Source organism: Ziziphus jujuba, chromosome 11 (assembly GCF_031755915.1).
Source record: "Ziziphus jujuba cultivar Dongzao chromosome 11, ASM3175591v1".
Lineage (NCBI taxonomy): Eukaryota > Viridiplantae > Streptophyta > Magnoliopsida > Rosales > Rhamnaceae > Ziziphus > Ziziphus jujuba.
In genome coordinates this window covers 23158233-23184298 of record NC_083389.1, presented here as the reverse complement: position 1 = coordinate 23184298, position 26066 = coordinate 23158233, and the positions used below count along the sequence as shown (strand labels likewise).

General features: G+C 33.5%; 2 protein-coding genes across 3 annotated transcripts; both read right to left on the bottom strand.

Moving 5' to 3' along the window:
- Positions 1 to 4425: 4425 nt before the first annotated feature.
- LOC107433105 (serine/threonine-protein kinase-like protein CCR1) lies at positions 4426 to 7405 on the bottom strand. The gene has a single exon (XM_016044356.4). The coding sequence runs from the start codon at positions 7151 to 7153 to the stop codon at positions 4814 to 4816; it is 2340 nt and encodes a 779-aa protein (XP_015899842.3). The 5' UTR covers positions 7154 to 7405; the 3' UTR covers positions 4426 to 4813.
- Positions 7406 to 12080: 4675 nt separating this feature from the next.
- On the bottom strand, positions 12081 to 15611 carry LOC107433106 (V-type proton ATPase subunit G). 2 transcript variants are annotated; one of them, XM_016044357.4, is made up of 4 exons: positions 15454 to 15611; positions 13178 to 13271; positions 12821 to 12921; positions 12081 to 12532 (listed from the first exon to the last, which is right to left on the bottom strand). In XM_016044357.4, the coding sequence occupies exons 2-4, from the start codon at positions 13263 to 13265 to the stop codon at positions 12389 to 12391; spliced, it is 333 nt and encodes a 110-aa protein (XP_015899843.2). In that variant the 5' UTR covers positions 13266 to 13271; positions 15454 to 15611; the 3' UTR covers positions 12081 to 12388. The 2 variants fall into 2 exon arrangements, with proteins under 2 accessions (XP_015899843.2, XP_024922561.2); XM_025066793.3 differs by lacking the exon at positions 15454 to 15611 and having other exon boundaries at positions 13178 to 13293.
- Between the last annotated feature and the right edge of the window lie 10455 nt (positions 15612 to 26066).

Genomic DNA, 26066 nt, shown 5'->3' with positions numbered 1-26066 from the left:
GGTTTTAATGGGAAAGAAAGGAAGCTGAAATGAAAGAGGGAATAGATGATGTTGCTGGCAGACTTTTAAGCTTTCAATAAAGCTTTTACGGATGTGTAGTATTTTTCTTCTGGACTAAAAAGTTATATTTCTTTTTCTCTTCTGAAACTGATTTGTCTGAAAGTGCTTGGATGACTTGGATTCTTTTCTTTTACAGTTGTGATCTTTTCAAAAGTAAAAAGCATATATCTCTACTGTCTAATATTCTTCTGCCAGTAGTTTTTTTTTTTTTTTTTTTTTTTTTTTTTTTTTTTTTTTTAATAAAATTATCCTTCCACTATGTATTAAAAACATTAGCTGGCCAAAATATGCATTATTATAGTCCCTAAAGAACGCTAAGGGTGATTAAAATTTATAATGTCCTCTTTTTAAGTTTTGTATAGTTAGACCGGTATCTGTATTTAACATTCTAGCATCCTTTTCTAAAAACTCAAGCTTTATAGGAGGTGGACATTAATATATGGACCTCAACATGTTGGGTGCATAATTATGGATTGAATCCAGATCTGCAGAACATGTTAAAATACTAGTTTTTCTAAAAGGCTCAAGCATATAAAGCGCGTAAGATGTGGACTTTTATACATTGTATTAAATATATGTTAAGATATTATTTTTTTTTAATAAAAAAATGTTAAAAAATCAGACTTTAATATACTTTAATAGATATCATTTAAAAACAAATGTATGACATCAAGCATTATATTGCATATAATTAAAAATGTCCATTTCATATTGTTAAACAAGATTTTAAAATGTGTAAGGCATGGTAAGGTGATAAAGTAAAGCCTCAAATTTTACGAGTTTAGGAGTACCTATGCAAAACTGAAGCATAATAAGGTATTTCACTTTTTTATGATTATTTTAAGGATTAATTTCATACAATTCCCCCAAAATTTAACTTAAATACAAATTAGTCCTTTTAATTTCAAAAATATCATTAACCTCTTCTTAAGTTGCTAAAAATTATCATTTTTCCTTCTAATTATTTCATTTACATCTCTTAATAATATTATCCACACCCACAATGCTAGTTGTAATTTTCAAAATCTAAATATTATATTGCAATTAATACATATTTCAGGGGTTCAAATATAATATTTTCTTATATTAATTATATAAAATCACTAAATATATAAAATAATTAATATTTTAAAAATCAAAATATATATAAATCTATATGATCATGATACATGCAATTAATATAACATACATGCAATTAACATAAATTAGCAAACATCTATTTATAATAAATTCATGAAAACTTTGTATATTTCAAATTTCCAACTTGAAATTTACAATCATCTATTTGTATTAGATTCATGAACACTTCACGTTTTCTAAGTTTTCAAGAAAAAAATTAGTCTCATATATATTACAAATTTACAATTAATTAATAATTCCTTTAAATATAAAATTTAAATATAACCATAGTTTAACTAAATCTTTTCTATCTGTTAATCAATTTCCGATTCATTCTCTTTTGATATGTGTAGTTTAATAGTTATGATTTATTTTATTTTTTTTCCTTTTGAACAGGTGAACCGTGTAATGCAAGTGCCTAAAGATTTTGCCAAATATTTTTTCCTCTTTTCTAACGCTAATTTTTCTTTTTTCTTTTTTCTTCCTTTCATTTTTTATTTTTTTAATTTCTTATAAATTCTTTTTTAACTATTTTATTTGTATTTTTTAAATTAAAGTTAAAAAAAATGTTTAAAAAAAAAAAAAAAAAAAACTCATGACTTATGGTTCTAAGTGCCCATTAAACAACCAACATTGTATTGACTATCTTCTTTTAAACCTTACCCCAAAACAGGAAGTTTTCTCCAAATTTGGTGCCTAGGCAGGAGCTAGGCGATTTTTAGAACCCTGGTTATGTAAATGTGACGGTGTAAAAAACAAAGGACGAAAAAAAAAAAAAACGAAAAAGTACTAAAATGAACAGTTCCTATGTCGACCAATCAGTCAATGTTTTTTTTCCCCTTGACTTCTAACCCTTCCCTCCTTTTGGAATTATTAAGTTTGATGGAAGTTGATTTTGCTTACGTTTCTCCATTTCTAGACAATAATGATAGATATTTATTCTGATGCTACTTTTTCTTTTCTTCTCTGATTTGATTGTGCCCTCGTTATATGACGAATACATACCAGCCAGGCCCATAAGATGGTGATCGAATTTTGGAAGTGACAATGCTGGACCTATTCCGTACATGTCCAAAAAAGTTACCAAAAGGATTATGTTATTAGAAGGGAACATGGACTCCTTTATCGTCCAAAGTAAAAACTTGATATGTTTGCATGTGCACCCCTAGTAAATACCAAATTATAAAGGACCGGTATCATAGCATTTATGTTTCTGTGTTTTCTGTTTCTCATTTTCGTTTAAGAGATTAAGCATACAATAAGAGAGAGAGAGAGAGGGGTGTTCCTTCGAATGGTGTCAAATGCTCTAAATCGGGCTGGAAACAAGTCTAATTATACTGATCAATATTGAAAGTTCCTTTTTTCTTTTTTTTCTTTTTTTTTTTCTTTTTTTTTTTTTTTTTTTGTGGGTAAATAAGGTGTTTCAGTTAGAATTGGTGACAAATGCTAAAGGGATATAATGAACAGCTAGAATATTTTCCTGTCTGGAGTAAGAGTCAAGTCATAAGATTTGTAAACCCACCAGTGCTTTATCAGGACCTCTGGGTCCTTTCTGCATAAATCGCATGACCTCCTTCCTGTTCCTTCTTTATCAGCATTTGTACGCTTGCATGTTGGATATACTTGGATGCTTTAAGAGCAGTAATTAATGTCAGGTCCATTAGCAACAAAAACCTAAGGTAGCAAGAAGCTAACAAGGTTAATTTTACTGCTTGAAGATATTGGTAACATGTAAATCTGAAGCTTGTAAAATTTCATTTGGTTCAATTAATATGTACTATGTTCAAGTGCAATGTGATGTGTTTAGTGGGAAGTTCGGGATAGACCGTGAAGTTCAAATGGCTTAGTTGCCATTCAGAGAAAGATACCATTTTTTGATAGGCAAAGTTCTCATTTCTTTTCTGGAAACTAGGAGAAGAAATCATATTTTGGAGCCAAGTTTGCGCCGACTGCTGCCATGAAGAAGATTTAAACACCTGAATATGTATCTCAACATAGAAGAGTCCTGTTTCTGCCATTTGTCTGATTGACTCGATTTGAATATATTATGGAATATTACCAAATTGTCTTTCCATGTAATGAACTAGCTAACCAATAATATCTCAATCTGTCTGATTGAAGCCAAAATGCAGGACTCAAGCTGTGGATCCCAGAAAAGCCTGTGGTAGTGTCTACTATGCAGGAAAGGTAGAGCTCATCCAACAATATAAAAATAATGCAATATTAACATATATTTCAATTAATATCCAAATTAATTCACATTTTACACACAGTAGCAAACCAGCGAGCATTTTAATTTTATAATAGAAGGGAAAGAGTTCTTTTGATTTGGTAACCATTTAAAGCCATATAACTGGGTAATGACAAACCCAAGACATGATTTTGAGCCACAGCAGTCTGGGATTTTCCCTAAGGGACAAGTAAAATGGAAAAAGCCTATGAAAATTCAGGTAAACTGATGTAATAGAACAAGTCAACAATGAAAAAATGGATGAGGGTCTTTAAAAAAATAATAATATAATAAAAAAGAAAAAATCAAACCAGCTATATGAGATGAGATTGGCTTATTATACATAGAGATACTCTGCTTCTACCAATTAAACTGAATAATATCGAACAAGAGAGGTGCACGGACATTAGAAAAAACAGGAATGTCTTCTACAAGACTTGGTTCGTGGTACTTTCTAGTTATCACATATTAATAACTGGAAATAGTGCATCACCGCCCAAAACAATAAAGAAGTAATCACACTAACAAAGTAAAATAGTAATATCACTCTATATTTGCAGCTTATAGATTCAGGTTGCTGTTTCAGACATCCTAAGACTGTATTATTACAGTTTTCAAGTAAAATGGATAAAAAGGATAAATGAGCTGTGACCATTTTTTATATATTTGCATCACCATTTTGTTTGCTTAGCTTTATTATTGGCAATAGCTTGTTAGAAATTTAAAATATACAATTCATGGTTGGTATCCAAAAGTTCACATCTGAAGGCTTCGAAAACACACATATATACATATACTAATCAGTCACTTCCAGGGAACCTGCAGAAAAGCACCTGGATTTCATAACATAAAGAATCAAAGGTACAAATAAAATTAACTTGCACTGGCGAAAATATCTTGTTCAGAAGCAAATCAGAATATTGTTACACTAGATTAAGGTAGCAAAGATGTCATTTGACAATTTTTTTAACAGTAAAAAGTGTATGTGTTTCTGATAAACGTTTAAGCAAAGAAAATAAAGTATTGATTACAGCTATCATGAATTTATTAAAGGACCAAAGTGGCATACAAAAACAATAATTCTAACGATAAATATATATCCCCAAGCTATTTTTATGGATGAAATCGAATGGAGGATAGCTTGGGAATGCTCACAAAGAAGTCCAATTATAAAATGAACTTCCAAAGAGGGAACAAATGTTGAACAGCACAACAATTCCATTCCCTTAACTTTGTGAATATCATCAAGGGAAAAGAGAGTGGCAAGTAATGTCATGTACAAAAAGCTCAGCACAATTTACAGTTGCAGAGGAGCAGTATTCACTGAAGCCGCTCTTAGACATATGTCCTTCACTGATCAATTCGTGTGTGTATGTGTGTACAATCTGATGACTACATCAGAAATCACAAGATCAATCCATCCTTCACAATTTGTTCTAAAGAAGATGCCACCTCCAACATTGTAGGACGCTCACTAGGTTTTTCCCTCACAGCCTTCTCCGCTATATCAGCAAGTTTAAGCAAAGGTTCAACATTTCTTGGAAGAGCTATATACCGGTCAATTATTGCAGCTCCCTTGCCTTTTCTAATTAAAGGCACTGCCCACTCAACTACGCTTGGAGGAGTGTAATCTCTGTCGTATGCTTTCCTTCCACTGAGAATCTCAAGCAGTACAATGCCATAGTTGTAAACATCAGTTTTCAAATCTCCACTAAGATCTTTGTCATTTGATGAAGTAAGAAGCCCAAAATCAGTAATTCGTGCACCCCATTCAGAATCCAAAAGTATATTTGAACTCTTGACATCCCGATGGACAATGGGAGGCACAATTTCCTTGTGAAGGTATTCAAGCCCCTTCGCAGCCTGCATTGAAATCTTCAAGCGAACACTCCAATTCAAGGGAGAAAGCCCACCATGGAGGTGGTCATAAAGTGTACCATGGGGCATATACTCATATACGAGAAGCCTCTCCCCCATCTCTGAACAGTAGCCCAATAAGTTTACAATGTTGCAATGACGAATTTTGCAAAGGATTTCCAGCTCCATTTCAAATTCCCTACTGTTGGTATGAATTATGGTAGCGGCATTAGCTCTCTTCACTGCAACTTGCCTTCCATCTGTTAACACAGCTCTGTAAACAAAACCATAGCTTCCTCTGCCCAGCTCATTGAATTCCTTGAACCCGTTAGTCGCATCTTTTAGCTCTGAGAGTCTGAACACTTGAGCCATCCCAGGACAGGGAGCCACAGAAGGAGGAGGGTGTAAATCTGCGTTGATATCAGTTTCCAATTCCGGTTTGCCTATGCAGGATTTGAATTGCTTCTTTGTCCCATCTTCTTGTGGAGAAGCAACAGTACAAGGGCGAAGACACCAACCGATTAATATCAACAAAAAAGCTAAGGCTGAAGATCCAATTATGATTACTAAGCTGTGGTAGTGATGCCAAAGCTTCTTCATCTCAGAAGTTGAATGAAGTCCACAAATATCCCTGCAAGAGCTGTTCTGGCAAAGAGAGCAAGCAGTGCATACTCTATCAGCATTTTCGGTACATGGACTAGACAAGAAGAAACCTTCAGAACAATTTGACCCACAAGGTGAACAAATCTTTAGATCTTTTCGTGCACACAAGCTGGTCAAATCCGGCTCATGGAGAATGCTAGCATTAAAAGCAAACTGTCTCTCACCACATGAACCAGGAGTGCAAAGACCTGGACTGCACAACTCCAATGGAGGATCATATACAAAACGAAGAGAAGCAGAGGCATTAGCAACCCAGCAATCAAGTACCAAATCATCTTCCCTAATCCCACAAGTTCTAAAGTCCGATGAAGCAAGTGCCATGAACCCTGAACCTTTTGGTATGGAAGATGAATTGAAACTCCCCCAACACTCAACCCCATGATTGTCTTCCCGAATCCCACAAAAATGACGTGCACCAACAGCCAAAGAAACAAAACTGGTTCCGTTTGGCGGGCCGATAGACCAATCGATATCCCCCCAACATGTTACTTCACCAGACAGTTCAGATATTCCACAAAGAGAATTCCTTCCTGCAGATAAAACTATAAAACTCTCCGATACACCCGAGATTCCCAAACTCGCAGAGTTGGGTCCCCAGCAAACAAGCCCTCCTTCTCTAATTCCACCACAGCTAAATCCTTCACCAGATACAACCCTTTTGAAAACACGACTGCTAATAGACTCATCAAAAAACAGAATACTCTGCTTAGAACTCAAACTATTATTCGCAGTTCTAACAATTTCCCAGCAATCAACACTACCCGAATCGTGTTCAGAGTAATAGGGCCCTCTAATAGCACAAACATGGTCCTTGCCAGCGGCAATATGCGAATAAGCAATGGTCCGGAATATAGAAGGAACGAGATCTGCACCTTGACCGTTGGGGCTCCAACAGTATGCCTGCGAAGTGTTGGCTAAAATGCCGCAGAGAAATCCTTCACCGCCTGATAGAGAAGCCATTGCAGGAATATCACTGAAATAGACAGAAGCAGAGGAAAACGATGAAGACGACGAGGAAGATGAGGAGGAGTTGTTCTTCCCCCAGCAAATAACGTCCTGCTTACCACTGGCGTCTATGGCGCAGAAGAAGCCGTCTTGACCAAAAGAGGCGGTGATGGGTCCCATCGATCCGAACCCAGATGCGGTAGTGTAGTAAAACAGAAGAAGGATAAGGAAAACGTGAAGAGAATAAGAAAACACAGAGAGGGTTCGATGGGTTTGCATGGTCTTTCTGGGTCAGCTGGGATAGAGTGAAGATGGATCAGTAGTGATGGCATGGAGTGCTGTGAATTTGGTGGAAGTTAGAGGTGCGAGGATGGTGACGAAGAAACAACGTGGTTCTGCAGCCATTTTTTACAGTTTTGGTTGGACCGTTAGAAAACCTGAAAAATACTGAAAGTTGTTACAAAAAATTTAACCGTATTTTATATTTTGCTTAGTGGATCTCAGACTAGAGTTTTGTTGTCTCTTTTGTTAACGTCAAAAATATCTACCCCATATAAAAAGGTGTAAGATATGTTCGGTTTGATTATCTAAATCCCTGTCTTTTTCAAACAAAAAGAAAAAAACAAAAAGTTATGTTATTTTAGTAATAATTTGTTTTGAAATCTATAGCATTGTTTGGATGAACCAACTTTTATACGTAATCATAACAAAATATAATTATCGTGTAATACTAGGACTAGAAGTTTCTTTCATTATGGCCAAATCTTATCACAAATACTACCTTCTTAAGGTTCAATTAAATGATATTCATAAATAATCAAGCTACTATTAGTGGGTATAATCAGCAAGCCAATTGTAGTCTGTAACTCTTCACGTTTTATTAGCTGAAAAAACTCCTCATATTTTATTAAAAATTATATTTGTTCTCGTACCACTTATTATTATTATTTGATTACTACTTTTTAGTTTTTACCATTATGTTAATCCCATTTAGTACATAATCTACTAAAAAAATAGACAAGTTGTTCGAATTTTTTATATTAAACAAATATATGTTTTCTTTAAAATAAAAAGTAGTATTACTTCACGAAAAGCATTCCATCTACCTTTGCTAGGTAATTTTTTTTTTAATTTATTTATTTTTGGTTTAAAAGATCAAATATACATGAATGATAAATAATTTGATAGTCATGGTAATAAAAAAAAAATCAACATATGAGTTTCAGCAATTATATAAACCTAGAGTAAAACTTTTTCAAAAGATATCGAATACCGAAAACCGAAAAGGTTACTTAATGAACACTGATTAACAGTCTACAATTTTTCTTTTTTTTTTTTTTTTTTTTTGGGAGATTATAAGATATGAGCAAATCGTAGTTCCTACAATTTATGAAGAAGAAAGGGACATATTAGATGGACTTCTACAAAGTAGCACATTGGAGAGAAGAATAAGAAGGTAGAGGTCATGGAATAAATGGCATGCAATTTCAGTGGAAGAGAAATAGAGATTTAAAATGGTAAAAAGAGACAACCCACTTGGTAATGGACAATGTAGCTGAACCCACTTCTGCAAAAAGAAAAAACCTGAATTAATGGAAAGATAGTGTCCCACTTCTAAAACCATCATAAATTCATTCCTATCTACTTTTTTTAAATTTTTCTGTCCCTATTAACCCAAAAAAAAAAAAAAAATCTTAAAAAAATCAACCATTCCCCCTTTTTTTATTTTATTTTATTATTATTATTTTTTTGTGGTAATACTACTGATTTTTACCTTGCAAACCCAAGAAAAAGATGGATAACTTAATATTGAAACCAGTCAAATATCTTACCCGGATAATTGGATTCACCCTCCTCATGGCACAAACGCAAACTTTTGGTTTTTCAAAAAGTGAAAAATAAAATAATAAAAATAAATATTTAATAAATTATATTTTGGATCATAAGCTAGCTATGGTCGTACCATTGGTGCTAAAACGTCCTAGAAATTCTAAACCGCGATGCTACCACGTGGTTGCTAGGTCAGAGTTGTCTGGCCTCTAGTAGAATCCATCAATAATGAATTCAGGGTCAATCTCTACTCTCAGTCAAACCCAAGCTCATACGGGGTTGTACTAAATCCTAATGTTACAAACCGAAATCTGATTGGTGGGATTAAGCAGGAAATGGTAGGGACTCAAAAAAGATTTCCTGGTCCACCTTAAAATCTATAGAATTTTGAGATTACATTTTACCTCTCAACTATCTTGCTTTTTGTTTGTTTCCGCCAAAAAAAAAAATAAATAAATAAAATGTTGCTTTTTGCAATTTACACTTATATTACAAAATATTTTATATTATCCTTTAAACGTTATTTTTTTTTTCAGTTAAACTTAATCCTGAATGTAAATAGATGAATTGATAAAATTAATTCGACATGATTCTTATAACTACAGTTTAAAAACTTTTATTGTATTATATTTTACTTTCGAACAACATAATATGATTAATATTTCCATATTTATAACAGTTCAGAACGGAGAAAAGTTTGTGATCTAATCATTTGTCACTGTCCCTTTTAGTCTTTGTCTTGTTAGGGACTCAAGGCAGCAAGATCCATGGTACAGGACAGAAAATCAAGCGCAGAGAGAGATGCTTTAGGTGGGAATTGGATGAATGACGATAGAGTTCATTATCTTGGGACCCACTTTCATTAAGCGTGACACTCTTCATCCATGTGGCCTGCCATGGAATTAGTGTGCCCGAACCTTATTATAGATTTTCTTTGTTTTGCTTTTACTAATAACTCAGGCATTTCAATTCGTTAACTAGTACCGTAACTTCAATTTGCTATAGTGTTGTGTGTTATATCCTTCCAATTGAGTAGATTCAGAAGAGTATTTTCATCCTATTTTTCTAAAACACTTATAAGGGGCTTGCTTGATTGTTATTTTTTGAAAATAATCTTCAAAAATCAATGAAAAAACAAAAACAAAGCAGTTGTTCCAAGCACCATATGGGAAGACCAATTTGTTCATATAGAGGCTCTCACTACATTTTCTGATCCCCAACTTTGTACATGTTGAATAACAAAGTATTCAAAGCCGATCTTGGCTAAATTTTATTAATTAAAAGGACAAAAAAAAAAAAAAAACAATTTGTCAAATCCTTATTAGCTTTATAAAACAATTTTTTATTCTATATTTTGAGATTTATTTCTAAAACCAAAAAAAAAAAAAAAAAAAAAAAAGGTGGCCAATCAGAATGTTTTGGACAATTTTCATTATCCCATGTTATTTTCTTTTCTGTGACAACTTGGTTTTCATCCAACTCCGTGGGTTTCTAGCATGGAATTTAGTCATCTACTTATAGGAAATTTCCAAATTATATGAAAGATTTGGAAAACCCTAATACTTTTTCAACTGCTACTACCCTAGGAACTAATAAATTCATCGAAATGGAGAGAATTCATATTCATGTTCTTCAGGAAGTTCAGTCAGGAAAAGTTTGAGTTGGGTTTTGAAGATAACCTGACAAGCTTGACCTGCAGGTTTCATGGGAGGTCGTGGTTCAGATTTTTTTCTCACATGCACATAATACATGGTCAAAACATTATTATATCACAGGTGTCTTTCACTCTCCTTGGCAGTAACAATTATTGTAAAAACGACATTTTTATTTGTTTATTTTTATTATTTTTACATCCAGTACAAAGCAATAGGTGATGCTTGCAAGTTGCATGTAGATGGAGATCTCTGGAGAGACTGGCTTACAAAGAAACATCCCACGTGAAAGAAACGGCGGAGGCTAGAAAGTGTCCAAAATTTAGCCACCCAAGTCATGCAAACCCAAACAACCCAACACCCTTAGCCCCCAGTCCCATTGACAAGAGAAAAAGAAAACGCAAAACGAGTTGGATGGATTGGCCATCAACAAAAATATTATTTAAATAGTCGAAAATTAGTTTTAAAGCAAAACAGCTGATGAAGAAGATAACATGACCAGTCATTTTTTTAATATATATATATATATATTTATTTTCATTTCACTCTTTTTGTTAACATTTTAATATTTAAATTTTAGTTTTTATTACACTTTGGCCATTAATTTATTTATTTTTAACATTGCAATACTTAAATTTTAGTTTTTATTTCAGTTTGGTTTTTAAAACTATTGTTGATCTAAGTTTTATCAAATTTTAAGTTTGCAATATACTCGATGCAATAAGTAGGAATTTTACAAGATTGTCTAATTTCGTGATTTTGTTATTTTTATATTGCAATAGGTGCATTGTATACCTCATTTTTGCTTAAAATTTTATTAAACATAGTTTGAAGAATCAAACTGTAACAAAAACTGGAGTTCAAGAATCGATATGCGAGGGAAAAAGAAAAAATCCGAGCACTAAAGTGCAAATTTATGTAGAATTCGAAACTAACAATGCCCACTAAATTTTCATTTTTTCAAAATAACATTTTTTTTTCGATAAATTAGGGTGGGAGATTTAGTATCAAGCCTGATCGAATCAGATATGGACTCTCCTAACGGAGATCTTCAATTTTTTTTTTTTTTTTTTTTTAAAAATAACCAAAATCTCTTTTTAGACAACTAGAAATTTGTTCTCTTTTTATTGGTTGAAGAATCGTAAATAGTTCAGATTCTTATCATAGAGTCTAACACGCCGGACAAGTTTGAATTATTGCGTTTAAAGTATTGAATATATCTCGATGAAAACTTTAATGGTATAAACAAATATTTTTTTCACGTAAGCTTCCAACATATAGCCCAGGATAGTTTTTATACTATTTTATTGTAGCAGGCATACATGTTATGCTTATTATCATATTTTTTTATACATAAATTACCATTATAAATGCCAACTTGCCAACTTTGATTTTCAAATACCATCTAATGTTTTAATACGCTAACAGTTCACAAATTTATAAAAATTTATAAACCTACTTACATTAAAATAAAAAAAAATCAAAAAATCTAATACGAACCAATAAATATTACCACATCAAGTGGCATTTAAAAAGTTTATACTTTGTAAACAAATTGGTACAAATTGCATTATTATCATCAATGCATGATCCTCTACTGAAATGGAAAAGAACAGAGACATGTTAGCATGTAAAAAAGTTTGGTCATCCTATGTTCAACATGGGAATTAAATCATCCACACAGGACCATCTAGTGGACATGCCACAAGCTTGAACCACATTGGTAACAAAAGCAAGCAACTATTCATGTGTTTCACATTGAAAACGAGTAATCACTTTCTCACTTCTTCAATAACAAGACAAGATGCCACTTCTAGTTACAAACAGCTATTGAATCACTTAAAAGTTGGAATGACTACAATTTATGACAAATTATTGTTCTGAAAGAGTAGACACTGAGTTATTTGCTAAGAAGTGCCCCACAAAATGCCAAATAACAAGTACACCTGCCCTATCCACATCAAACATGACGTTGAAGGGCCACGATGAAGGGAAAAATGAATAGCATCCTTCAAGTTCACCACCAGCCGGCTTAGTTTCTCACAGTTGTCACATGCTTCAGTAGCATTTGGACAACATCATTTGATATTCTTGCAGCTTCTGTTTTCAAGTGATGAATCTTAGCATCCGTTTCTTGTTCAAGTCGCTTCACGTTAGCTCCTGAATCTCCACTGCTCTGCTTGTTCAACATGTGACAGCATGAAAGAGGAAGAATTATATATTAAACAAAAAAAAAAAAAAAAAGCAACCAATTTTAAGGTATAAAAGGCTATAGAAAACTCTGGTAACTGCTTGGTACTATAAAAGGGCCAACGAGTGGAACACCACTAATTAAACAATTGATGTTAGTGTCATTTCTGAAAGATCAAAAGAGTAGCATGAATATGACATTATCATCAAGCACTGGATTTTGTATACCACACATGCTGATTCCAGTAAAAACTCTATGAAAATATATACATACCGCTGCAAGTTTCTTCTTGAATTCAAGCTCAACGTGGGCACGATATTCAGCAATCTCCTTCTCGGCCTCTTCTTTGGCTTGTTTCAGTCTAGCCGTTTTTGCTAACGAAGTAAACCATGTGTAAAACAGTGAATAACATAACTTCCCCAAAAACATACGCAAAGCAGAAAAGAAAAGAGACAAAAAATGTTTTGGACATTGACATGGAGGCACTTTCCATACATGGGCACTCACATTTCCATATACCTTTTAAAACCATGCATTCATCCATCCATACAAGCTATAGATAACCTCTTTCCGTGCGCAAAATCACACAAGATAGACAAATATATATGGCAAGTTGAGAAAAAAAATTACCACTTCTGGCAGCATTGACAATATGTTGAGCTTCTTGTTCTGCAGCCAACAATTGTTGGATTCCACCTTGGGCCCTATTAGATGCCATAATTTCCTGGAAATGCCACCGTTTACAACAATGAGATGGACAGCTAGAAACAAGCATCAAAACCATCACTAATTGGCAACCATCGAGAAAGTGCAAGCAGTTAAAAAAAGTCGGTTATTTGAAAGAATGACTACCGAAATTCAAAATTATTAACTTTTTACAAATAAACCAAGAGGAAAAATTATTTTACTCTAACCTACAACAGAGTCTTCCTTTTGTCCTCTAATGAACATAAACAATTAGATTGTACCCCGATTTATTTTGATGTTGTCAAATAACCATATTCTGTCAAACTGAAACTGACCAGAGGTGGCATGTGGGCACAATTAAGACCAAATCATATGTTTTGAAATGTAATTCACAAATAATTTTAAAAAATCAGTGTTTGAAAATCAAATAAATAGTAAGAATAAATATTAACTCGTTGTAAGCCAACTGATGTTACAAAAATGTTTAACTGAAAATTCATCCCCCCCAAAAAAAAAAAAAAAAAAAAAAAAAAAAACTCGTCTGCCAGAACTGAAACAGTTAGAAAGGAAGACAATAGATAAAGGGCAACCCAATTATTTATATATGATGGAAGACAAATTAAATTGGTTGAGGGTAACAGACACAGTGTAATTTGTCCCAAACCAATGCAATTAACAGAGATAATTTAAAACTGACTATCAAGAAATGTGCCACCTCAATAAATTAATGACTGCACATGATCTTTTATTATAAAGTGTAACTTCACTTCCGAAAAGAAGAGTGAAGAAGAAAACCATGTTTCAAACTAAAGCAAGTGATATGCTTCAAAGCTAGTAAACTTTCTAGCTATTACTTAGTTCAAAACTTGGCAGGACATTATTTTGATAGAGAACGTAGATTTAGCATTCAGCATTAATGTGATCCATTACAATATTAAAATTTTGAAAATCTCTCTCTATATATTAGTATAATATACATAAGGAAAATTGCTTATTAATTAAACGAAAAAAATTAAGTTGCTCCTCTGTCTTAATTAAATACATAACAAAAAGACACATATTTTACTGTCTGAGCATCCATTAACCAGAACAAACAAAGAAGAGGAAGAAAAACTAAATAATAATAATAATAACAATAAAAATAATAATACAACGCAATAGAAACAAGGAATATACATAGCGATAGACCGAAAACATGTCTAAGCATTGTTTTCAAAGTGCAAAGATACAATTCTCCCGTCAAAAAGAAGCTAAGAAGCTAATGCTTTAAAGATCAACTTTATAGACTCATATTTATCAAAAGGAATGCATATTATTACAAATGGTTAGCAGTAACAAAAATTTTAAGCATAATTAAGACTCGGAAAAAGTTCAATTGATACTACGAGAAAATAGAAATAGTAAAACAATGTTTAATTATATCACCATTATTACTAAAATAAAATAACAGACATAAATCTTTAAGGCCAGAGATCATCCACTTGAAAAGGGAAGGTCCATATTATAAATTATTAGTATAATGTGGATTCAGATTAGCATTCACCGGTGCAATTGCTCCTTCAATAAATGAAAAATGTTGAGTGTTAGAAGCTTAATCATATAACCAGAAGACGATTTTACTTACAATTCCCATGAGTTAGAAACCCACCCAATAAAATTTTTACATACCACGAAACAAAAACAAAAGAAAGAAATGAATTTTACACAAAACAGTAAAAAGGAACAAGAAAAGACCAATCCAAAATTGATACAAATTTATATGAGCATTAATATTAAAATCTAATGGCTAACCAAAAAGACTAAAAAATTAAAAACCAAAAATGAGACTTCCACGTAGACTCTCAAATTTGGAAGCCAATAAAAAAAAAAGAAAAAAAAGAAAAAAATGAGGCGCCGCATCAATTACCTACATGGATTTCGAATTTCCAAAATACAATCCAAAGAACTAAACCTAATACATGTAACACGGATCTACTGACAAAAGATCAAAATTAACAAGTAGGAATTAAAATTCAGAATTTTTTAATTTCTTTATCTGGAAATTCAAGCCAAGTTATTGATCCGGAACTGATAAAATTTGCAGAAAACCAGCAATCAAATCAAGGAAAGCAAAGAACGAAATCTACAAAGACAAAGGGATTATCGTCCAAGTGGAAGAAGATCTGTTAAGCAGAAGAGAGACGAGAGAGAGAAATCCATGGATTAGGCAGAAGGCGTACCTTTCGCAGCGAAGATTCGGAGAAACACAAACGGAATCGAATCCAGACACGCGGACCGCAAAGCGTACGGGACTAGAGACTTTCGTTGGACATCCCTTATATATATGGAGTCGAGCGTCTAAACGGCAGTCAAACTGATTTTCTTTTTGCAGTCCAAACGTGCTGAAAACAAACGGCGTCGTTTCATATATCATTCATATTTATTTATATTAATTTCACATTAACTACTATTGAAATTTTTACGTTCTATTTTTATTATTTACAGAAACTTATTTTGTAATTTAAATGTTTCGCATGCTTATTATTGCTTACGCCGTTAAGTTTAGCTTTTGCACAAAGTACCCTTTGAGTTTCAGTTTCTGTTCAATTTGTCCATTCTTTCAATATATCATATAAAACAGGATCAAAATTTTATAATTGGATTTAAGAACGATAATGTTAGCATTCTATCGTTTCTACAAATTATTTTTTTGAGCTTTTAATTATTGTTTTTAATTAAATCGAACTAGAGATCATATTGCCTTAATTAATTTTTTTACTCCCGCTTGGTAAATTTGATCCAATTTTATATTTTATGGTAAAATGAGGGAGAAATTGCAAATAAAATAAAATTTAAAGGTGCAATAGTTTCAGCAAAAAAATAAATAAATAAAAGAAAGAAAGAAAAAAAAGAAAAAAATAAAAGCCAATTGTGAAAAAACATTCAAACTGAAAAGGGAACTTTGTAAAATTCTCTAACTTTGTAAAATTATCTATCTTTTTTGTCTAAGCTTTTTTTTCTTAAACTTTTTATTATTGTTACATATATATATATATGTATATATATATATATATTTGCTTATAAACTATTAAAGTTGGGTTGTAAGAGTTCTTTGAAGATCCTTTCTTTTCCTCTGTTAGGAGGAGATGCTCACTTTCAAACATGCTATCTGTATCGGGTGGATGGACATGCAGTTAATCCATTCAGTTTTCTCTACAAATGAAGCTGTTGTCATTGCCCAAATTCAAACTGGTGGGATGTGGAGTGTAAAAACTTTGCATGGCATTTTACTGAGAATGGTGTCTACACTATCAAATCTAGGTATTGGGTGGCACGAAAGTTAGGGGAATGGTGCTTCGATAGGAGGATCAAGTGAACAAGGTTGAATGGTTGGTGGAGGAATATTTGGAGATTGAATGTGGCAAGTAAACTCAAAATTTTTGTGAGGCGAACTTGTCATTCTACTTTGTCTTGTGCATGTGAATTTATTAAAAGGAATATTGTGATGAATTGTGGTTGCACTGTAGGGGAAGAAACTCCTCTGCATGCTTTTTGGTGCTGCTTAGTGTTTATGGAAGAGAATGAACTTCTTTCAGCTATTGAAGGGAGGTTGCTATTCTTCCTTTTATGATTTGTGCTGTTGGAGGTTTAATTATCTTGATGATGCTTAAAAGGAATGTTTCGCAATCTTGGCATGGTCTATTTGGAACAAACGAAATTCGTTTGTACATGGTTCTTCCATTCGGATGATAATAGGATTTTGGATGGTGTATTGAGGATGCATGTGCATTTTATTAAAGCCAATAATCAAGCTGATGAAAATCAAGGAGTTCATGTTTGCTCCCTAGATTCCACCTTTTGTTGATGCTATTAAAATCAATGCTGATTTTATTGTTAGGGATGGGGCCGGGAAGTGTGCCTTTCTGGTAGTGATTCGAAATTCTTCTCGTGAATTAATGGCACTTTTGCATGTTCTGCTTTGGTTTAAGCTAACTCTCTGTTTGTTTGGCTTATGGCTATTATTCATCTCTGCAAGTGGGTTTTGCATTCTCAGGTTGCCATTAAGTCGCCGCATGACTCTATTTCTATGTTTGCTCTTCACGTTAATTGCTATTTAGTTAAGGAAATTAAGTCACCACTATCTATGCATCCTCGTCTTTATTGCTCTTGTGCTTCTTGTTAGAGAATCATGGCAATTGTTAGCCATGAACCATGCAAACCCGAGACCAAGCTGAAATTCCTTGGCCGAGAAGTCATAACTTAGGTTGCTTTTTAATTTTGCTTGTATTTTGCTCTAGCAATTTTGTGTAAACTAGGCTAGATAAGTTGGTGCACAAAGACACCAAAATGTGTTATTTAAAGTGTATTAGCCAAGATCAAGGTTTAAGAAAACTAAGCACCTTGATGACATGGAAAGCATCTTGGTGACTAAGATGGTGACATGGAAGCCACTTGGTGACATGGAGCCAAACCATTCGGCCTCTCTCTCATCCAATGCATGGAAGGACATGTGTCATCATGCATGAAGACTACTTCAACATGAAGCACCTAATGAGGTAGTAACACTTGTCAACAAACCATGAAGCATGTGGCAAAGTTACTTTACACATGTGTTTTGCTTCACCATGAAGGATTTGTTTTGTATTGGTGCTAAAAACCAGCCATGGTGTGCTTTCACACCTATTTTGTATGCTATAAGTATGTATTACATCTCAATGAATAATATGTATTGAATTTTGGAGAAAATACCTTAGTTTCCATTTTGAAACCAAGAGAAACACAAACCGGCCAAAACTGGAAAATTTTCCAGCAGCTTAACCAAAGCAAGCCAAGAACATCTAAACTCCAAATCAATTTCCAAACCTTTCAAAACGTTGTTCTCTTTAGATTAACCTTGCCCTAATCCTTTCAAATTGGTATCAGAGCCTTGTTTCTATAAATCCTTGTACAAAACCGATTGGAAAATACACAAAAACACAAACCGTTTTCAAATGGCATCCTCACACTTTTCAGCACCTTCACCTCCTATCTTTGATGGCAAAAACTATCCTGTTTGGGCAATAAAAATGAGAGCCTATCTTCAAGCTTATGACCTTTGGGAGCTTGTTGAAGTTGATTATGAAGTAGAACCATTGAGAGCAGGTGCTATGGTGAATCAAATCAAACTTCATAGTGAAGAAAATGCAAGATCTTTTAAAACTCTCACAGCATTACAAACTGCTGTGACTGATGATATTTTCACTAGAATCATGACTTGTACAACTCCTAGACAAGCTTGGAAAAAGCTTCAAGAGGAGTTCGAAGGAAGTACAAGATCAAGACAAATGCAGTTGCTAAACCTTAGAAGAAAATTTGAAAATTTGAAGATGCTGGAACTTGAAACCATGAAGGAATTTTCAAACAAACTTATGAAGATTGTTAACCAAATTCGGTTACTTGGTGAATCTTTTCCAGACCAAAGGATTATTGAAAAGATCATTATATGTCTTCCAGAGAAATATAAAGCTAAGATCTCAAGTTTGGAGGAAACAAGAGACCTTACACAACTTATAGTTACTGAATTGATCAATGCCTTGCAAGCCACAGAACAAAGGAAGAGTCTTCGGTTACAAGGTGAATCAAGCTCAAGTGAAGCAGCCTTTGCAGCACATAACAAAGGCAAAACAATCCAGCAACCAAGGCCTTTCAAAGGCAAAATAGAGGCAAGGAGACCACCAACCAAAGAGGGAACAAGATTACCTATGGTCCTTGCATAATATGCAAGAAGCAAGGACACACGGCCAAGATATGCTGGTGGAGGTCGAATGCTCAATGCAAGATTTGCAAGCAATTGGGTCACATGGAAAGAGTTTGCAAGCAAGGCAAGAAGCAAGACAAGCTCATGAACCCGAAGAATTAAATGGAGAGCATGAGCATACGTTTACAGCAACTTGCAACCTTGCAACCACAACTAAAGACAAAGGATTTTGGACAACGGGTGTACAAATCATATGTACAACAACTGTGACTTGTTTGTCAAGTTCAACTCAAGAATTATAACAAAAATTAGGGCAACAAATGGATAAATCATGGAGGCACAAGGAAAAGGAGATTTGGTCATTAAAACACTAAAAGGTACAATTCAAATTACCAATGTTTTATATGTACCAAATCTGTTCGAAAATTTACTTAGTGTGCCACAACTTATGAAGAAAGGATACATTTTGAAATTCTTAGATACAAGTTGTGAAATATCTAAGGATAACAAAATTGTATTAGTTGTCCATATGAAAGATAATAGCCTTGTAATTGATTTTGATCAACAAAATCAAATGGCTATGAATACTAAAGTCCAAGACGATTCAAGACTATGGCATAGAAGGCTCGGCCATTACAACTATGCCACCATGAAGTAAATGCATACTCAACAAATTGTTGAGAATTTACCATAAGTCCATGAAGATGAAGCTGTTTGCCAAACATGTCAACTTGGCAAAATCAAAAGACAACCATTTCCTTTGACAACACTCGACAAAGCAAAGGAAAACTTATAAATGGTGCATTAGGATTTGTGTGGACCAATGAATGAAGCAACTCATGCGGGAAGGAGGTATTTTATCATCTTTATTGATGATTATTCTAGAAAGTGCTGGATATACTTCCTCAAATAAAAATCAGAAGCAGCAGCTAGATTTGAAGAGCTCAAAACACTTGTAGAAAACCAAGCACAAACAACCATCAAGGTTATTCTAACCGACAATGGTGGAGAGTATATTTCCAAAGCTCTCCAAGATATTTGCAAGACAAATGGCATCATACACCAACTCACAACTCCATACACACCACAACAAAATGGAGTGAGTGAAAGAAAGAATAGAACCATCATGGAGACGTCAAGATGCTTGCTATTCGAGAAGTACTTGGCAAAGAAATTTTGGGCCGAATCTGCCAATACAAGTGTATACCTCCTAAACCGACTTTCAAGCAAGGCAATTGAATCTAAAACTCCGAATGAATTGTGGTATGGTTTTAAACCTTCAATTGCTCACTTAAAAGTCTTTAGAAGTATTTGTTATATGCATGTCCATGACTCCAAAGGAACCAAGCTTGATAAGAAAGCAAGTATTGGTATATTTGTAGGCTATAGGTCGGTTTCAAAGGGCTATAGAATCTTTGATATATCTAAGATGCAGGTTGTTGTCTCTAGAGATGTTATTGTCGATGAGAACTCATATTGGAGTTGGAAGAAGCATAAAGTGGAAGAAAAACACTTATATTCAATCAAGAACTCTTTCTACCAATCAAAGTGATTTTGATGTTGCCGATGATGATGAAGATGGTGATGACCCGGCCAATGAAGAATATGTTAGGAAAAGAGGCACAAAATCAATTGCAGAACTTTATGCAAGTGTAAGGATAGCAACACTTGATCCTACAACATATAGTGAGGCTTCACAACATAAAGAATGGCAAGCTGCAATGGAGGAGGAGCTTCACATGATAAAAAAGAACAAAACTTGGAGTTTGGTGCCGAGACCAAAGAAAGGACATGTAATAGGTGTCAAATGGGTTTTTATAACAAAACTAAACCCTAATGGCACTTTGAACAAATACAAAGCAAGGTTGGTTGTTAAAGGCTATATTCAACAATATGGTGTAGACTACATAGAGACTTTTGCACCGGTGGCAAGACATGAAACCATTCGCCTTTTACTTGCATATGCAGCCAATAATTCTTGGAAATTATATCATTTGGATGTGAAATCAGCTTTTTCTAAATTGTATTTTAGAAGAAGAAGTATATGTTGAGCAACTTGAAGGCTTTGTTATAGAAGGAGAGAAGGAGAAAGTGTACAAGCTTCATAAAGCCTTGTACGGGCTCAAACAAGCTCCAAGAGCTTGGTATGCAAGAATTGATGACTACCTCACTCATGAAGGTTTTTCAAGAAGTGACAATGAGCCTACACTCTATATTAAAACCAACTCACATGAAGATGCAATGGTAATCTCTCTTTATGTTGATGATTTGCTAATAACAGGTTGCAATACCGAAGGCATTCAAAAATTAAAAGATAAAGTGATGGAAACCTTTGAGATGTCCGACCTTGGCTTAATGAATTATTTTCAAGGTATGGAAATCAAGCAAAGGTATAATTTTATTTCAAGAAAAATATGCTTTGAATTTGCTTGATAAGTTTCAACTACAAAATGCTAAGATTGTTGAAACACCAATCATTCAAAATGCCAAGTTCGAACTTGATGATGGAAGTGAGAAAGTGAATGCTTTGGTTTATAGAAACCTAATTGGAAGCTTACTTTATTTGTGTGCTTCAAGACCTGATATTATGTACGGTGCAAGTGTGCTATCAAGGTTCATGAGTGCACCATCTCAAAACCATTACCAAGCTGCAAAAAGAGTCCTAAGTTAGGTAAAGGGCACGACTAACTTTGGAATCCTATATAAGCATGGCAACATGTGTGAATTAGTTGGCTATTGTGATAGTGATTGGGTAGGTAGCTTGGAAGGCATGAAGAGAACCTCTAGATACTTGTTTATGTTTGATTCAGGTCCATTTTCCTGGAGTCATAACTTAGGTTGCTTTCTAATTTTACTTTAGTAATTTTGTGTAAATTAGGCTAGATAAGTTTGATTTGGTATCTTAAAACCATTACCAAGCTGCAACAAATTGGTTCATCTACTTATAAACATGTTGTTGATTTGGTATCTTATAAGATTTGCATAGAAAAGGGGCCTCCTTGGCTTTCTCATGTTATTCAAAATGATGTATGTTCTTCTATTTAAGTAATGAAAGTCTTATTTATAAAAAGAAAAAAAACAATTGGTCTACTTGGCCATGCTTTTTGTCTTTTGTTTTTATTTTAAATAATAAGTAAAAAACTGATCTGTAAAACTGATTGATGATCTTTACTCAAACTCCCAAAAATTAAAATAAAAAACTTGATTGCTTTGATTCTGATAATTGCATGGATCGTTCAATAATAAAGAAAATAAGTAAAAGATTATTCCCACGAGGTTTGGTTGGCCAAAATTAGATTCCTTTCAACAAAATACAAATGATTTTCACCAATTAATTTTATCTCCAAAACTAGATATATGCAAGTCATAAAGATTCATTAATGAACAAGCCTTGATCTTTAAGAATCAACATTCAAGCTTACAAAGGGCTCTCAAATATGGGAGAAGTTGAAAATAGCATGGGCATTGTAGACAAGGGGGTGAGCACGCTAACTTCCTATTCTTCCTTGACCAAGTTTGGCATGTGCACTCCAAAGGAAGAGGTGGGCATGCTAATGATGCTAATTTTCCACTATTGGAGACTCTAATATGTTATGTCTTCCTAAAGTGAGTGGGCATGCTAATACGAACCACGGTTGACTTGCACTTAAACCCCGTATTATATTAGTCCGGATTAAAAAATTAAGTTCAAATTCTTATGGTCATCTCAACCCTTAATCAACCTGTAACTAGAAGCCTTGGTACATCGAAGATGCCACAATAGGTAATGGATGTCCTATATCAAGTCAAACTAAAACATGTGATTTCTATTAAGTGTTTTAGATGTTCAAAGAGTAAAGAGAATTCTTTTCTCAAAATAATTTTTTGAATAATATGTAAGCTGATTTCTTATTGAAAATAAGCTCTTAAATAGGCTAAAGTCACAAAACAATAAACCCTAATTAACTAGGTAAAGTTCAGCCATTGAGATTAGGAAACATGTGTTGGCCGTGTTTCACATATTTTCCTAAACCTATTTGGATTAATTAATTCCATTATTTTGAATTAGGAATTAATTAATTTACAATGGAAATAATAAAATAATAAATTTTATAAGTTAATTTGTTTAGCAAATAAAAACCAAAATAAAAGGTAGTTTCCTAAAACAAAAAGTCAAATTCAAATTAGGAAACTAGTTGACTAGTTTGACAACTAAGCTATCTTTGACCGATTTTCAGCTTGCAAAGGCTCCAAATCATATCTAATGTACCATGTAGTATGCCAAATACGATTAATTATAATTCCCATATGTTGCCATTGATTGGAACAAAGAGAAAATGTCAAATCAACAATATACCACGAAGCCAACACCAATTTAATGCATTTTTGGCCAAATTGAGGTGTTGTGCGCAAAAGCTGAATTTAGATGCTTTTGCTTCTGCCTTGACATGATTCCATGGCCTCTTGTGATATCAATTGAATTCATAAAGTTATGAATCCATTCCTTACTGCCCATTGTCAAAAAATGCACTAAAATAGCTACCTGAGTCCATATCGGCCTCCACCACTTGGATGCTTAAAACAGGTTTTGAATATTCGGGTATTGACAAGTCCTTTTGAGAATTGATAACTCCTTTTATAAAGCTAGCCAGGTTATCCTTAAGTCTTATGGCTTGTGCCCTAATGATTGGCCTGGTCTTCAACTGTATAGAATATGCACCCTAGCGGGTTGTCGGTGGTACAGGTACGGGTGGATTCTCATCATTCCCCTCCTCTTGAAAATGATTTACCCTCAAATCAAAACCATCACCTGCAGAAAAGGTAGATAAATCAGCGACATTGAATGTAACACTAACATTATACTCACCCGGTAAGTCAAGTTTATAAGCATTCTCATTAATCCACTTCAAAACTTGAAAATGTTCATCTCCACGCGGCATAATCCAACCTTGGTTAGCATTTCTTGCATATTGCTTGCTTCTCTTCTTAATATTTGTCTTTGTCTTTCATGAATCTACTTCACAGAATCATCTTTTTGCTTTCCATCTAGATTAGCACGTTCACTTAAAGGTAAATGTGTTAAATCTAATGGAGTCAAATGATTAAAACCATAAACAATCTCAAATGGTGTATATTTAGTAGCTGAATGCAAAGATCTATTATAAGCAAATTCAACATGTGGCAAAAACATTCTTCCTATATTCTTAAATTTCTATTAATTAAAGCCCTTAACAATGAAGACAAAGTCCTATTTACTACTTCAGTTTGTCCATCAATTTGTGGATGATAAATAGTTGAAAACAAAAGTTTAGTTCCTAACTTAGCCCATAAATTTTTCCAAAAATAACTTAAGAACTTAGCATCCTTATCCAAAACAATAGTTCTAAGCTTTCAAAAAACTTACCTGGATTATGATGCTCGGTCTTACCCTCTTGAGTACTAGTTAAAGCTGTGGATGGCATGCTAGACTTCTCCCTTTGCTGTTCGGTTTCCCTCCTTTGTTGCATTTGCAATTAATCTCGAAATACCTTTTTTGGTGTCAACGGCTCAAGCTTAATTTTCTTAACTTTAAATCAGAATACAATGGTATTTTCACAACCATAATGTATGATATCCTTATTAAATTGCCATGGTATTCCCAACAAAATATGTCCAGCATGCATAGGTACAATATCACACAAAACCACATCCACATAATTATCAATACTAAATTTTACCTTTGCTTGTTTATTTACCTTCATCTTTCCACTATCATTAAGCCATTGAAGTCTATATTGTTCTGGATATTTGATTGTTGTTAACCTTAATTTCTCTACCACAACATTACTAATTACATTGGCACAACCTCCACTATCAGTAATCATACTACAAATATTTCCTTGGATATTACAACGAGTATGGCAAATGTTTTCCTTTTGCACTTAATATTCATCTTTGTACATGGTCAAAACCCTTCGTACCACCAGGCTTAATTCGGCCTTTGAAGCTCTTTGAGTCTCAGGTTCACCGTGTTCTTCCTTTTTCGAATTCTCCCTCATCCTGTTCGGTTTCAACTTTAGCTTCGTCACTATCAGACTCCAACACTCTATTGTCCTTTAGCACCATAATTCTTCTATTTGAGCATTGGATGGAAACATGTCTTCGGCCCTGACATTTAAAACACAAAATATCATGAGTTTTAGATGATTTAGAATCAAGTACACACCACCCACTTAGTGCCATACATTTCAAGTACATTCCAAATATCGTTTTACAATATATACCGATGTGTAATATAGGAAGGAAAGAAAAACAATCACTACATTAACAATAATAGTAATAGCAGTCATTTTAAAGATAAAAATAGTATTAATATAACCTGTCATATTTATCCGAATGTTATCACCTGTCCAAGGGCTATCTCACTTACCCAAAGACTGCCACTTGTCTAAAGACTATTATACTTGTCCAATTGCTATCTTTCTTGCCCGTATGCTGTGATACTTATCCGAAGACACCATATGATAATAATTATAATAATAATAATAATAATAGAAATAATAATTATAATTATAATAATAATAATAATAGAAATAATAATAATAATAATAAAGATAAAAATAAATGATTGCAACAATAATAATAATAATAATAATAATCATAATGATGATGATAATATTAATAATAATGAAAATAATTGTAAACGTATTTCTGATAAATAATAATTGTAATATTAGAAACAAAAATAATATTAATAATAGTAATAACAATAAAAGCAATTAAGTATAATGTTTGAAAATTAAATTATGAATAGATAAAATAATATAAGGTCAAATAATATTTTAAAATTTAAAACATATTATGAAATATACACTCATACCGAGGCTACAAATGATACGCTCTAACATGCTGCACAATTCATGATTCTAGCTGTCGTCGGCACCCTACTACCAATACAGTCCGGGATGGTTGCCTAGATTGGCCATTCAATCCTCTAGACTCGTAGACAACATAGTTACGAAGCTAGCTCTTCATGGACCATATTGGATCGTCGTCCCCGTACTGTGTGATACATACAAATATAAAATATATGTATATACACAAAAGATACTTACTGCACATACTATATACCAGTAATGCCCGATGGGGTCCAGCGTT

What these genes read in the sequence shown, in the direction of transcription:
- LOC107433105 (XM_016044356.4), bottom strand. Translation starts at nt 7,153, where the DNA reads ATGCAAACCCATCGAACCCTCTCTGTGTTTTCTTATTCTCTTCACGTT.
- LOC107433106 (XM_016044357.4), bottom strand. Translation starts at nt 13,265, where the DNA reads ATGGCATCTAATAGGGCCCAAGGTGGAATCCAACAATTGTTGGCTGCA. An exon ending in TGTCAATGCTGCCAGAAGTG is followed by an intron (nt 12,922 to 13,177) that starts GTAATTTTTTTT and finishes TTACTTCGTTAG; the next exon opens with CAAAAACGGCTAGACTGAAA. An exon ending in TCAAGAAGAAACTTGCAGCG is followed by an intron (nt 12,533 to 12,820) that starts GTATGTATATAT and finishes TTGAACAAGCAG; the next exon opens with AGCAGTGGAGATTCAGGAGC.